Source organism: Mauremys mutica, chromosome 1, assembly GCF_020497125.1.
Source record: "Mauremys mutica isolate MM-2020 ecotype Southern chromosome 1, ASM2049712v1, whole genome shotgun sequence".
NCBI classification, from domain to species: domain Eukaryota; kingdom Metazoa; phylum Chordata; order Testudines; family Geoemydidae; genus Mauremys; species Mauremys mutica.
In genome coordinates, this window is record NC_059072.1 from 73,367,263 (window position 1) to 73,382,059 (window position 14,797).

The 14,797-nt window shown below is 45.2% G+C and overlaps 1 protein-coding gene across 3 annotated transcripts in view; it reads right to left on the minus strand.

The window, feature by feature from the left end:
* The window catches only part of PPP1R12A (protein phosphatase 1 regulatory subunit 12A), a 211,806-nt gene that overhangs the window by 54,839 nt on the left and 142,170 nt on the right, over positions 1-14,797 (minus strand). For 2 of the 3 annotated variants that reach the window (XM_044979750.1, XM_044979757.1), the window contains exons 12-14: positions 5,168-5,290; positions 1,517-1,684; positions 901-1,077 (exon numbers count right to left, since the gene is read on the minus strand). In XM_044979750.1, the coding sequence (XP_044835685.1) occupies positions 901-1,077; positions 1,517-1,684; positions 5,168-5,290 (468 nt within the window). The remainder of the gene's footprint in view (positions 1-900; positions 1,078-1,516; positions 1,685-5,167; positions 5,291-14,797) is intronic. The other variant, XM_044979766.1, reaches the window with a different exon arrangement.

Here is a 14,797-nt window from a genome sequence, read left to right on the forward strand (position 1 = left end):
CAGCCTACAGCAGCAAGCCTCCCAGCCCAGGTCAACAAACTTGGGCTCGCAATCTCGTGCTACCATGCTAAAAATACAAATGTAGACAATGAAGCTTGGGATACAGCTTGGATTCTGAAACTTAGAGAGGGATGTGGACTTCAGAGCCCAAGCTGCAACTTTAAAGCACTGTCTAATGCAGCTATTTTTAGCACAGTACCACAAGCCCAACTTTGTTGATCTGGGCTGGTAGGCTCGATTCTGCATGAGCTATAGACATCACAAAGAACGTTTGGTTCAATGTTCTGTATCTCTATGCGATCAGACATACACACTAACAACTGAAATAAATACTACACAATGCCTTCTTATTTCAGTGTATGGTTATTGAGATACTTCTATATTTATATTACTAAGGGTAATTACTTATTACAAAGTTCATTGTAATCACTTCAGTTGTCAACCAGTTTCTTCCCTCCCTACCCCCCATTTAGAAATCTTTCCACAGTGTTACTATAGGTATTTATTTGGGATTTTTCTTTTTTTAGGTGAACCGTTTAAGCAAAGAACAGAAATATAAACCTGCAAGTAACCTATGTAATAGTATTTGTGCTGCCAAAAATCTACATTATAATTCAAGAGCAAAACAAAATAGAAGTAACATGAAAGAGCATAACTCACAATGTTATCTTTAGTTTAAGGTATTTTGTGAGATTCTTTGGAAGTTTCTCTCAAAACAGTTTTTGGAAGGTTAATGAAATCTGTATCATGTTGATAGCTGTTTCAGTACAGTTAGTAAACAGACAAGTATTGCTTCACTTACTGTACTAGCTGATTTACAATTAACTACTGCACTTTTTTATAAATAAGAAAACGACCATTTTGTGTAACAGCACCATTACTCGCAGGACCTTTACACACCTCCGTCTCTCCCTGACCTCTGACGTTGAGGACACAGTGCCAGAAGTAGTTGTAGTCATGGTTGTGGTAGTAGCTGTAGCATTTACAACAGATGGTGCAACAGGAACGGTCACTGCTGTAGGAACATTGTCCTTTTCTTTCTCAGTACTATCCTCAGCCCACAAACGATTTGAGGTACTATCGCATCACAAGCAGCAACACAAAAAAGAGAAAAGGAAACGCTAAACAATGAAAGCACTTTACTAAACAGCTGATAACATGTAAGTTGAGGGATGGATTTTTTTAAAAGAACAAAATGGAGAAATGTCTCTGCTATGAAATATGAAGCTCACCTGGAGCCATTAAATTAGATAAATTCGAAGTTAAACAGTTCACACTGCTTGAACTTTATTATTCTTTACCCTTCTAGCACTCAATTTATTCTTTTACAGACATGCATAGCTGCCACTTAATAGCGAAAGCCATCCACAATTATTTTTTAGCCAAATTGTATATGCTTAAACAAATTTAACAAGAAAATGAAAAAATCCAGAGCCCCATGACCTACTAAACAAAAAAAGCATGCACATACATAAGCACACAGTCGATCTGACACACAGTGTGTTGATGCCCTTACCTGCTTTGTACACCTGCTGAAGTAGAACCCGTTGTAATCTTTGTAGTAGTGTTTGTGCTGGAAAGCAGGCTTTTCTGAAGACCAGCTGAAGAGGTAACTGTTGGTGCTGATGTAGTACTTGGAACATGAGAACTAATCAAGTCATCTTGTCTTCTACCAAAGGAGCCACTGAGGGTGAGAGGCATTTACATAGGATGTGTTTGTATCATTTATATTTGCATATAAAGACATCATAAAGCTACGAAGTGACTAATTAAAACACAAGACCTCATCTCAGACACATTTTTGGGGCAAACGGAACATTTTCAAATTGGAATTGCATTCCTATTTCCCTTGACTCAGCCCCCTTTCAGCCTCCGATGCTGTAACCTGAGAGTCATCCTTAATCCTGGACTTTTCTTCTGCTACTCAGGCAGATTTGGAGACAGAATATCACCACCCCATAGGCTCACATATATGTAGTTGTGTTTCAACTGCCTCTGCCGAAGTCCTCATCATTATCTTCATTGCCTCATTCTTCGACTATTGCATCACTCATCTCAATGGATTCTCCAATATCCATACACACAGATGCCAGCAATATTCTCAGTTATTCATATCTGCTGCCTCTCTTTTCAAGCTCTCTGTGGATTTGCTCCATCATAGCTCAGAAATATTATGCCACTCTATTTCTAACTCTCTTTCTAACACTCCCCCTTTCATCTCGATATTTCAAGGTGTAGAGAGGAAAAGGAGGTCGGGGGAAAGAAAAGAACACAAAGGTTCCCACACAACTGTCCCTGAACTTCTCATTCTGCATAGCAGAGTTGAAAGCACTGTGATCAGATATGCTTTTTCTGTGCCTGAACTTAGTAGCTCCATAGCCTCTTGGGCTCTATAGACTGTCACCCTACTGCAAAACATTAGTATGAGTACTGTCAGTTTGCCATCACTACTCTGGATTTTTTATTCTTCTATGGCTGTTAAATTTGCATACAAAGAAACCTATGATAAAAGAACATAAAAGTTGAACATTAAGAATGCAGGAATTACCAACTTAAAGTTGCATGCACAATCTGAACTCTACCCCTTGTGCAGATGGAATATAATACAGTCTTCAGCTGCATGATCTCATGCTATTTCTCAAGCAATAGCAATATAGGTGTCACATTCTGATTTGTTTACTGGCCCCTCTGGGCTGCCTGAATTACACAAAAGGGGTCAGAAAGCAGCTGGAGCTGCCCATCTTAGAATGCTGCTAGCGTGGGGAGCTCTCAAATGGTACCAAGCTGGCACACTAAGCCCCCACTCAGTCCTGGTGTGTAACCATAACCAGCTCCTTCAGAGAGCCCACTGCAGCTCTGAAACCTGTCACTGCAGCTCTGTACTGCAGATAATCTAAGCCACAATACAGAAGCTTTTTCAACAACTTAAAATATACATGTGCAGCATCATGCTGTATTCTATGTTTGCCAGAGAACCAGTCTATTATTTCTATCCTCTCCCTTCAGCCCTTCTTCCACTGGAACATTCGCTCCATCTTTTTTTTTTTTTTTAAGCCAGCAACAGTATCAAAATATGCACACAATGAATTTAAGCAAGCACATAATATTATTGTAACCCTCATTCACCATGCCTACCCCCCAACTGTTTGCTACTCCAACTAGTTGTACTATGTTTAAAATTAAATTAACAGGAGTACTTGTGGCACCTTAGAGACTAACAAACTTGTTAGTCTCTAAGGTGCCACAAGTACTCCTGTTCTTTTTGCGGATACAGACTAATACGTCTGCTACTCTGAAACCTAAAATTAAATTGTAAGTGTTCTTGGGTGAGAAACTTTGTCTTACTTATTCTCTAAAGAGTTTACTATACTTTAGGCACTGGATAGATTAATAAATACTATTACTAGTAATATATAGTTAGCCACTTTAAAACATACTACAGATAACTGTAGTAGTGAACAAACTGAAAATTTGCTGGTGTAGCTGTAATAGGACACCTAAGTCTGAAGTTAAATAAGATTCACAGTTAGCTGTCTTACCACTAAATTGCACCAAAGGAAGGCTGAGCTGCTACATTAATAAAGTATGCCTAAAAGAGATGGCAACTAAACATTTAAGTATTCAATGATATACCAGACTGGGTAAAATTTTCGAGAGTGCCTAAATGACTTAGGAGGTCAAGTTTGGTTTTCAAACGTGAGTTAGGCTCCTTGGAGCGTAAGCCTCACTGAAAGTCAATGGTGCTTAAACGATTGTTGAAAACAGGACTTAGGATAACATTTTCAAAAGCATCTATGATAATAAAAACAGTGCAAGTAAAAAAAGAATGAAAAGATATTAGAAAGTGCTACATGAATAGGTCAGATACAGAAAAAACTGATTGCATATGAGAAATAGCATTAAAACTATATAATAATGCATATACACAAAGGTTTCTCCTACAACCCTAACTTTGACATTTTCCAACTGCTAAGGTTATGCAGCCTTTGTCTTAAATTCCATTTAAAAAATGAATTTAAAGGTTTTTCTTCTTTTCTTTTAAAGAAAAACATGAAAGATATACTCTATAATATGGAACAATTTAGCTACACAATACTGGAACCACTGATTTGCATCTTAGTGACAAAGAAAAAGGCTCTGAAGGAGTACACCTCACCACCTTTTGCACTATTAGCATGTTTCAGCGTGCAGTTAGTTATCCATACATCCATGGACAGCAAGGCCTTTTTTAATTTATACACTTTACATGCTTATGGCCCAATCATACAAACATTTACCGAAGTGAGTAACTTTACTCACATGAGTAGTCCCATCCGTGGAATTACTCAATTGAATAAAGTTATTCATGTGTATGTTTGCAGGACTTGACCCTTTGCGAGAAAACTCTGCAATGTGTACTGTAAATGCATGGAGAGTTATTTTCAATGGAGTCAAATCTCATTCATATCGAGAACCTTCTTTAAAAAAAAATCCAGAGTAGGCATATGTCTATATTCTCTGAAGACTGTGACCAAGCCTAATTTTAAAATAGTTCCATCCCTAGGAATATTGGCACAAGAACTTTGTCCAAAAAATAAAATAAAATAAAATTTAAAAAAAAAAATCACAATTTTTCTATCCCACCATCCTCAAACTTACAAGAGGCTGAACCATTTTATTCAAAATTTAAAAAATAGTGACCTACTATTTGGATAATTAGTTACCAAATCTGGGAAATTTCAAACCTAATTCCAGGTACCTAGGAAAGACTGAAAAAACAGGATGGCAGAATGGAAATAATGCAATTTTAAATATAGTGGTTACTGCTATTCCTACTTCACATGCACAACTCTAAGCTGGTTTGTAAAATCATGTTTAGAAAAAATAATGGTTTGTGAAAGAAGTAATTGGTATTGGTGTGTGCGTGTGTGTGTGTAAAAGAATAAATGAACGCCACAAGGATTTTAACTTCTCTTCCTTTAGGAGTCTCTCTTGGCATTACTTTGGAATTAATTTTTGTTTTATGATAAAAAAAAGAGTGACATCTTTACGGTGGCAATGTTTAATTGAAAACTGTCCTTGTAGGGTAAAAAAAATCCATTAATCATTTAATAGTTTTTCTTAAACACAAGCTAACAATTTGTTCACTTATTTTGCTGAAAGCAATGCACATGGTCACAGCCCTTACCTTTTTTGATAACTTGTATTTAGTGATGTAGGTCCTTCATTCAAGCTGTTTTTCTTGATATCTTCCTCCCATTTTCTTCTTGTGTAAGAACCACTACTACGTATTGAGCTAGCAGATGAATCCCTGTAAAAAGATTGTATTTGTGTAAGGCTTGTATTAGTGATAGTTTTGTTTGTTTGTTTAAAGGGGATTGCAAAAGAGGAAAAATACAGGATTGGGACTTGAGAAAGTAAGCATACCTGTGCAGACAACAATAAAATTACCTTTTAGTTAGCAAATTTCAAAGCTCCTATAGATAAATTACTATATCTAGTCATGTTAATACTGATAGACATATAAAAGAAAACACATGGATGAAAAGAGGCTATGGTAGAGAAGGGAAACCAGAAATATCAAATTAATAGGCGTATTTTACATGTTGACATCATTGGTTTTATCTTCTTATGACAGGGTCAAGAGCAGGGGTCGGCAACCGGTGGCTCGCGGCTCGCCAGGGTAAGCACCCTGGCTTTGGAGAAGCAAAATTACAGGTAAGTAGTTTTCCCTTGACTACATTATGGTGTCCCAGTAGCATTGTGGGACACTCTTGACCAGAGGTCGGCAACCGGTGGCTCGCGGCTCGCCAGGGTAAGCACCTATTCTCGTAGCTGAAGTTGCATATCTTAGATCGATCCCCACCCAGTGTAGGCCAGGCCTAAGAGACTAGATGAGCAACCAGTCTTCCCACTTCAATCCTCCACTCCAACAGGTCTACACCAGAACTTTTGCTTTTCTCACTTCGTGTATGATTTTCTAGACAAGAGCAAAGCTCAGAGAGAGGGAGAAGTGAAAAGAGTCTAAGGCTTTAAACAGCTATTGTGTTAGATCTATTGGCTCCCATGGGTCTAACTGCAGGCAAGGAAATCCAACTTTTTTTTTTTAAAATAAGGCCAGTAAGAGTTTTTCCAGCCAGTGTCCAGCTAGATAGAAATTCTACAACTCCTACAGGCGCATATGAAATGGCTAACACAAGTACAGGACTCACAAAAATATGTTGCTACAAGTCCCCCTTGGAAAATATATTTGCCTCTACAAAATAAAGAAAGCCTACGACACACCACAAATTTTATATTGGAAGAAAAATATTAGTGGCAAACTAAAATGATAACATTACATTAAATTCAAGCAAAAGAGAAAGAGGATGCACTTGTAACAGCAATGTAAATATGTAGAAAATGTTTATTATTGTATATGAAGGGCCTTAAGTAGCTACGACTACCATCTTAGTACATGAAAACATTTAACAACCTACTACAATATTCTAGAGGCATGACATCATTAAAGACAATGTCTAAATGATGAACTTCTAGATGTAATGTAATTTGGCACTTTAAGGTTTCTGAAACTTTCTCCACAAAACTAGACTTGCATTATATTTTAAAGATAACATAGTACTGTTTCAAACAGCACTATGTTAAAGTCCACTAAGAAAAAAACGGGTACTCACCTTTCTGTAACTGTTGTTCTTCGAGATGTGTTGCTCATATCTATTCCAGTTAGGTGTGTGCACGTGCCACGTGCACGGATGTCGAAAACTTTTTCCCTAGCAGCTACCCATTGGGCTGGCTGGGGAGCCCCCTGGAGTGGCGCAGATATGGCGTTTTATACAAGACCCTGCCGGCCCGACGCCCCTTCAGTTCCTTCTTGCCGGCTACTCCGACAGAAGGGAAGGAGGGTGGGAATGGAATAGATATTAGCAACACATCTCAAAGAACAACAGTTACAGAAAGGTGAGTAACCATTTTTTCTTCTTCGAGTGATTGCTCTTATCAATTCCAGTTAGGTGACTCCCAAGCCTTACCTCGGAGGTGGGGTCGGAGTCAAGGAACTGCAGATTGGAGGATCGCTCTGCCAAAGGCCGCATCATCCCGAGAGTGCTGGACAATGGCATAGTGGGACGTGAAGGTGTGAGCCGAGGCCCACATGGCAGCCCTGCAGATTTCCTGGAGAAGAATGTGTGCCAGGAAGGCAGCTGATGATGCCTGAGCTCTCGTTGAGTGAGCCGTAACAGCAGGCGGAGGGACATTTGCCAGGTTATAGCAAGCACGAATGCACCCGGTGGATCCACGAAGATATTTGTTGAGAGGAAAACAGGGCACCTTTCATCCGCTCCACAATGGCGACAAACAACTGGGTTGTTTTACGAAAGGGCTTTGTTTGGTCTATATAGAAGGCGAGTGCCCTTCTAATGTCAAGAGAATGGAGACGTTGTTCACGAAGGTCAGCATGCGGTTTTGGGTAGAAAACCGGTAGGAAGATATCCTGGCTCACATGGAAGCGGGACAGCACTTTTGGTAAGAAGGCCGGGGGAGGTCTTAGTTGAACGTTATCTTTATGAAAGGTGTTATAGAGCGGCTCACACATGAGAGTCCGTAGTTCGGACACCCGACGTGCGGAAGTGATGGCCACTAGGAAGGTGACCTTCCAGAAGAGATAGAGAAGTGAGCAGGAGGCCAGCGACTCAAAAGGAGGGTCCAGAAGGCAAGAGAGGACCAAGTTAAAGGTTCCATGCAGGCATGGGTGGCTTCGTTGGAGGATGGATTTTTCTCCAGGCCTTTGAGGAAACGCCGCACGACTGGGTGTGCAAACATGGAGCGCCCGGCTGCGCCTGGGTGAAACGCAGCGATGGCCGCGAGGTGGACCTTAAGGGATTCAAAGGCTAGGTGCTGGTCCTTTAGGAACATCAAGTAGTCCAAGATGCACGGAATTGGAGCCTGAAGTGGGGGCACCTGCCGCTGAGCGCACCAGCTGGAAAATCTTTTCCACTTGGCTTCATAGGTAAGCCTGGTTGATGGCTTGCAACTTTCGAGAAGCACCCGCCTTACCGAGTCTGAACAGGCGCGTTCAGCCTGGTTTAGCCACAGATCCTTGAGGCCATGAAGTGGAGCGACTGAAGGTCCGGGTGCAGGAGACGACTGTGGTTCTGAGAGATGAGGTTGGTGCTGAGAGGGAGACTCAGGGGAGCCTGGATTGACAGGTCCAGCAGGATCGGGTACCAACACTGACATGGCCAGGCAGGGGCTACCAGAATGACATCTGCCTTGTCCCGGCAGACCTTGAGGAGCACCTCGTGTACCAATGGGAACGGAGGGAAGGCATAAAACAACTGACTCGACCATGTGATTTGGAAGGCGTCTGCTATCGAGCCCGGACTGTAGCCCCGGAAGGAACAGAAGGCTGGGCACTTCCTGTTGGACTGCGAAGCGAACAAGTCAACTCGGGGAAACCCCCAGGTGTGGAAAATGGAATGAATGATATCCAGACATATCAACCACTCATGAGTAAGAAAACACCTGCTCAAGCTGTCCGCCAGAACGTTCTGGACACCTAGCAGGTACGTGTGGGCTAAGCAGAAGTTCCACAGAAGGAGGGCTTCTTAGCAGAGTGGCAATGACCAGGCTCTGCCTTGCTTGTTCAGGTAGGACAGGGGTCTCAAACTCAAATGACCACGAGGGCCACATGAGGACTAGTGCATTGGCCCGAAGGCCGCATCACTGACACCCCCACTCGCTGCCTCTGGCCCCGCCCCCACTCCATCCCTTCCATGAGGCCCCACCCCTGCCCCGTCTATTCTCCACCTCCTCCCCTGAGCGCACAGCACCCCGCTCCTCCCCACTCCCTCCTGGAAAATGCTAAAGCATCACCAACAGCTGTTTGGAGGCTTGGCGGTGGGAAGCGCCTAGAAGTAGGCAGAAAAAAAAAGAAGAGTAATATAGTAGTATAGTATTAAAATATAGTATGCTATTAAAAGTCAATTTATTAACTTTTTTATTAACTTCTTTAGCTGTAATGTGAAAAGTCAGTGCTAATTTTGACAGTCATTTCATTTTTGGCCACTTAGCTGGCAGCGTTTTGCATCAACCAGAGCATCAATATTAGGTTTGATATCCTGAGACAAAAGCAATCTCAGTGTTGCTTTCAAATGTTCATCTGTGAGCCTTGACCTTAACACAGATTTGTTAAACTTCATGGAAGAGAAAAACTGTTCACATATATATGTACTTCCAAACATTGCCATTATCCTTGCAGAAGCAGAGAATAACATGGGAAATCTTTCTTGTGGAAGAAACCTGTAGAATTCTGGAATTCCAACATCTGTATACTTCTGCTTCAAAATGGTGTCACACTGAAGCTCCACTAACTCCATCTGCATTTCCTCTGCAACATAATCAATTTCAACAGCAAATGATGTGGAAAAAAGTTGAAAATGCGGTTCAAGTGTCTTGAAATCTTTAAACCGCACATCAAACTGTTTGTGTAAGTTAGAAATGATCTCTACATATTCTTTCAAGGATTTGGGTTCAACTTTTCCTAAGGAATTCAGAGTCGAGAAATTAACCAAATTGCCAGCAGTCAGCTGTTTCCCCCACAAAGTAAGCTTGACTTTGAATAACTTAACACTGTCATACATCTGTGTTATCACCTGTTTTCTACCCTGAAGTTTCAACTTCAGTGCATTCAGGTGATTAGTTACATCTGTTAGAAAAGCGAGGTTGCAGATAAAAGTGGAATCAGCAAGCTGTGGAACCTCCTTGTTTTTTGTTTTCATGAAGGAATCAATCTCCTCTCTAAGTGCAAAAAAACCCTTCAAAACATTTCCACAACTCAGCCATCTAACCTGAGTGCGATACAGAAGTTCCCCATATTCGCTGTACATACTTGCTAGAAAAGAAGTGAACTGTCTGTAATTCAGCCCTCGTGCACGTATAAAATTAACAGTTTTAACCACTACATCTATAACTTCCTTCATTTGTAGACTTTTGCTACACAGGGCTTCTTGGTGCAAAATACAATGTATACTGGTGAAGCTAATTTCTAGTATATTGAGGCTGTTGAGTTTGGTCTTCAATAATCCAACACATCAACGTTTTCAGGGCACATTGATGGCACACCGTCCATAGCCAAAGATACGAGTTTGTTCCATGGCAGCGCAGCTTTTTCAATGCACTCTTCCAATCCTTGAAATATGTCACGTCCCGTTGTGGTACTCTTCAGTGGCATTAAGTCTAGCAATTTTTCAGTTATATTCAAATTGCAGTCCACACCTCTAATGAACACTGCACACTGTGCGGTATCTGATACATCTGTACTCTCATCAAGAGCAATTGAAAATGCTTCAAAGTCTTTTGCCATTTGAATCAATTGTTTTGGCACATTATCAGCTAAATCCGTTATCCTGCAGGCAACTGTACTGGCAGACAAGCTTATGCCTTCAAAAGCTTTCTTCCTATCAGGACATAAAATTTCACTGGACTTCATAAGACATTCTTTTATGAATAAGCCTTCTGTAAAAGGTCACGATGATTTAGCTATCATTTTGCTTATCACAAAACTTGCTCTGACTGAATCTTCGCTAGAATTGTTAATCCCCAAAAAGAAATTCCTTTGCTTGGCAAAAATGCTGCTTTAAGTTGCTGGATTTTTCCAATGAATGCATCATATTTTTCACGGTGCATCGTGTTGTAGTGCTGATGCATGTTATACTCCTTGGGAACAGCAATCGTTCGCTGAGAAATAAGGTGTTGAATTTTATCTTTTACCTCTGTGAAAAAATATAAATTCTCCCATTTGTCTTGAAAAACTCTTTTCTTCCATGAGTGTTCTTTTTTTCAACGAAGTCATTTCCAAGCGGTTTTAATAAAATATATACACTCAGTAAAGCCCCCCTCTCCACTGCACTGGGCTGCACCACCACTCCACTCCTGCTCTGCCTCTTCCAGGGGTAGCAGGTTTGTAGAAATTTTGGTGGTGCTCAGAACCTGCCTTCCCACAAACTCTGCCCCTACCTGCCTAAGGCTCTGGGAAGGAGTTTGGGTGGAGGAGAGGGGTCTGGGGTGCAGACTCTGGGATGGAGTTTGGGTGCTGGGTGCAGGCTCCGGGATGGAGTTTGGGGATAGGAGAGGTGCAGGGGTGAGGGTTGTGGGGCTGGGGATGAGGGGTTTGGCATTGGAGGGGCTCAGGACTAGGGCAGGGTAAGGGCAACCTGCCCTGGCCCTAGGGGCGGGGGGGGCCGGGGGAGAAGCACTAGAACCCTGCAGCAACAGGTGATGCCAGAAGCTGGCAGAGCTGAGTGGAGTCAGCATGAGCTGCAGGCTCCTACCGGAGCGGTGAGGGGGCAAGCAAGTGGGGGCCGGGGGAGAGACCCGGCCCCAAACATTGGGGAGCAGTATGCAGGGAGCTTAGCTGCCATATAAAATAACTCGGGGGGGGGGAGGGAAGGGCAGCAGAGGGGCATTTGGCAGTGACAGGAAATAACGGGGGGGGGGGGCACGTGCAGGGAGCTTAGTGGGCGTGCAATGAAGAGCTCTGCGGGCGTGTTTGAGACCCCTGAGGTAGAACATGGCCGTGGTGTTGTCCGTTAGGACTGCTACGCAGTGGCCCTGCAAGTGGAGGAGAAAGGCTTGGCATGCAAGACGAATCACCCTGAGCTCTTTGACGTTGATGTGCAATGACAGCTCGCTCTCGTGCCATAAGCCCTGCGTTGTCAGGTTCCCGAGGTGGGCCCCCCATCCCAGGGCAGATGCATCTGTGACCAGGATAAGGGTGGGTTGGGGAGATGGAACGGGACCCCGGCACCCACCATCCAAGGACCCAGCCACCATTGTAGGGAGTCGAGTGTGCACTTCGGGACCATGAGGACCATTTCTAGACTGTTGCGTCCAGGTTGGTAGGCTGAAGCCAACCACATCTGTAGCGGCCTGAGTCTTAGTCTGGCGTGCTGCACCATGTAGATACAGGACGCCATGTGACCCAGCAACCTGAGGCACTGCCTTGCTGTGGTGGTGGGAAACTTGCAGAGGCTGGTAATTGTGCCTCCTATAGCTAGGCACCATGCTTCCGGAAGGAAAGCCCTCGCTTGGTTTGCATCCAGGACTATGTTTGAGTAGGTGCGAGGACGGAATTGCTGATGTTTACCCATGATACCCAAGAGAGTGAATATGTCCGTGATTAGATGTACCTGAGACTGGACATGATGGTGAGACTGGCCCCATATAAGCCAGTCGTCAAGGTACGGGAAGATGTGCACGTGATGTAGGTGAAGGAAGGCTGCCACAACCACCATTGGTAAAGATGCAAGGGGCTGTGCACAAGCCGAACGAGAGGGCTGTGAACTGATAGTGCATCCTGCTCATCTCGAAGCGGAGGAAATGTCTGTGAGGTGGAGTAACTGAAATGTGAAAGTATGCATCTTTCATATTGAGGGCGGCATACCAGTCTCCCGGATCCAGTGAGGAAAGGATAGTGGCTAAGGAACTTCAGGTTGACGATGTACTTGTTGAGCTCCCCGAGGTCCAGAATAAGTCTTAGGCCTCCCTTTGCCTTAGGGACAAGGAAATAGCAGGAATAGAAACCCTTGCCCCTGAGGAACTTCGTCCACTGCCCCTAAGGCAAGGAGGGATTGAACCTGTTGGATGAGGAGTTGCTCGTGAGAAGGGTCCTTGAAGAGGGACGAGGAAGGAGGGTGGGAGGGCGGGATGGCATGGAGAATATCCCATCTGCACCGTGTGGAGGACCCAACGGTTCGAAGTGATATGGGACCAGGCATGGTAGAAATGGGATAGGCGGTTCAGAAAGGGATAACTGTTCGGGGTAAGAGTTGGTATTCCGTCCTCTGGCGCACCTTCAAAACGGGCACTTAGGGACCGGGGGTGGCTTGTACTGTCCTTGACCTTGCCCAGAGGGGGGGCGAGACAGTCTACGTTGAGAATATCTACTTCTTCGACGAGAAACGTCCTGCCTTGGTCTAGGAGGTAAGGGGCGTTGCTGGGTGGTCTGGGGTTTAAATGGCTTCCTTTGGTTAGTATGCATACTTGAGGATTTAATAGTATTCCTCGTGTCCTTTAATGTATGCAGGCGGGAATAAGTTTCTTCTGTAAACAAGCCCTGACTATCAAAGGGGAGGTCCTGGATAGCGTGATAAACCTCAGGCGGGAGGCCTGAAGACTGAAGCCAGGCTTTCCGCCACATGGCGATACCTGATGCCAGAGTGCATGCAGCCGCAGCATTGAGGGAACCTTGGAGGGAGGTCCGAGCAATCAATTTACCCTCCTCAGCAATGGCCCCCAGTTCTGTACGAGCCTCTGCTGGGAGAAGATCTTGAAATTTGAGGACCGCAGACCAAGAGTTAAAATTGTACCTACTGAAAATCGCTAGCTGATTAGCGATCCGCAGCGAGAGACCCCCAGTAGAATAATTTTTTCTCCCAAAAAGGTCCAGCCACTTAGCGTCCTTTGACTTGAGAGCAGGCCCTTGTTGGCCCGGCCTTTCCCTGGCATTCACTGCGTTCATCACAAGCGAGCAAGGGGCGGAGTGGGTAAAAAGGTATTCATAACCCCCTGGTGCAGACAAAGTAATTTTTTTCTATCCCCTTAGCTGTGGGAGGGATGGAGGCCGGGATTTGCCAGAGAGACTTAGCGTTGTTCTGAATGGTTTTATTCATGGGGAGGGCCACCGTGGAAGGTGCCTCTGGGCCTAGAATGTCCACCATAGGATCCTCCTCCTTCACAATCTCCTCAATTTGGAGGTTCATATTGAGGGCCACGTGCCTCAATAGTTCTTGAAGGCGGTGGACCAGATGTGTATGTGCCAGCCACAGCCTCATAACCAGGGCCGGCTCCAGACCCCAGCGTGCGCTTGGGATGGCATTTTGCCGGTAGGGCGGCAGGCGGCTCCGGCGGACCTTCCGCAGTCATGCCTGCGGAGGGTCCGCTGGTCCCGCGGCTCCGGTGGACCTCCCGCAGGCATGACTGCGGACGGTTCGCTGGTCCCGCGGCTCGGGTGGACCTCCCGCAGGCATGACTGCGGATGCTCCACCGGAGCCGCGGGACCACCGCAGCCTCCGCAGGCACGTCTGCAAGAGGTCCTCTGGAGCCGCGGGACCGGCGACCGGCAGCGCGCCCCCTGCGGCATGCCGCCCTGCTTGGGGCAGCCAGATTCCTAGAGCCGCCCCTGCTCATAACGGGAGGATGAAGATGACTCCACTGGAAGAGCCGGTGCAGAGAGAGTCTGCATGGGTCGGGCATGGGTGGTGGTTCTAGAGTGCCTGGGATAGCCCATACTATGGGTGCTGGTTCCGCAGGTGGTCTGAGTCCGGAGGGGGGTGGCTGAGGGTCGCCTCAGGGGGCCGGGCGCTCAAACCTGACGGTGGTCGGGCAACTGGGGGGAAGTGATATGCCCAGGGGATCCAAAATTGCCATTGGGACTGCCAGTTGAGTGCTGGGGGATTTTGGCCAAGACTCCCCAGACCCGATTGGGGAATGTCTGAGAACCCTGAAGCTCTCTCTGACCTGCCAGAAGGGGACCAAGATTGCGACAGCCAAGGAAGAGCAGTGTGCAAGTGAAGCAAAGGGGGCACCGAGTCCCTTGGGAGGCGCGGGTCATGCGGGGATCCATGCCAGGAGGCTGATCGCGACTGCGAACGGTGACATGATGAAGAGCGGTGCCAGGCAGTAGAGCGCCGCCGTGACGGCGCCACAACCGGCGCCGCAATGGAGAGTGGTGCCCCGCGGGCTGGTGTCGTGGCGACAGTCGACACAGGGATTGGAGTTCCATACTGCGTCGGTCCAAATGGTGCTGCGAGGTGGCCGATTG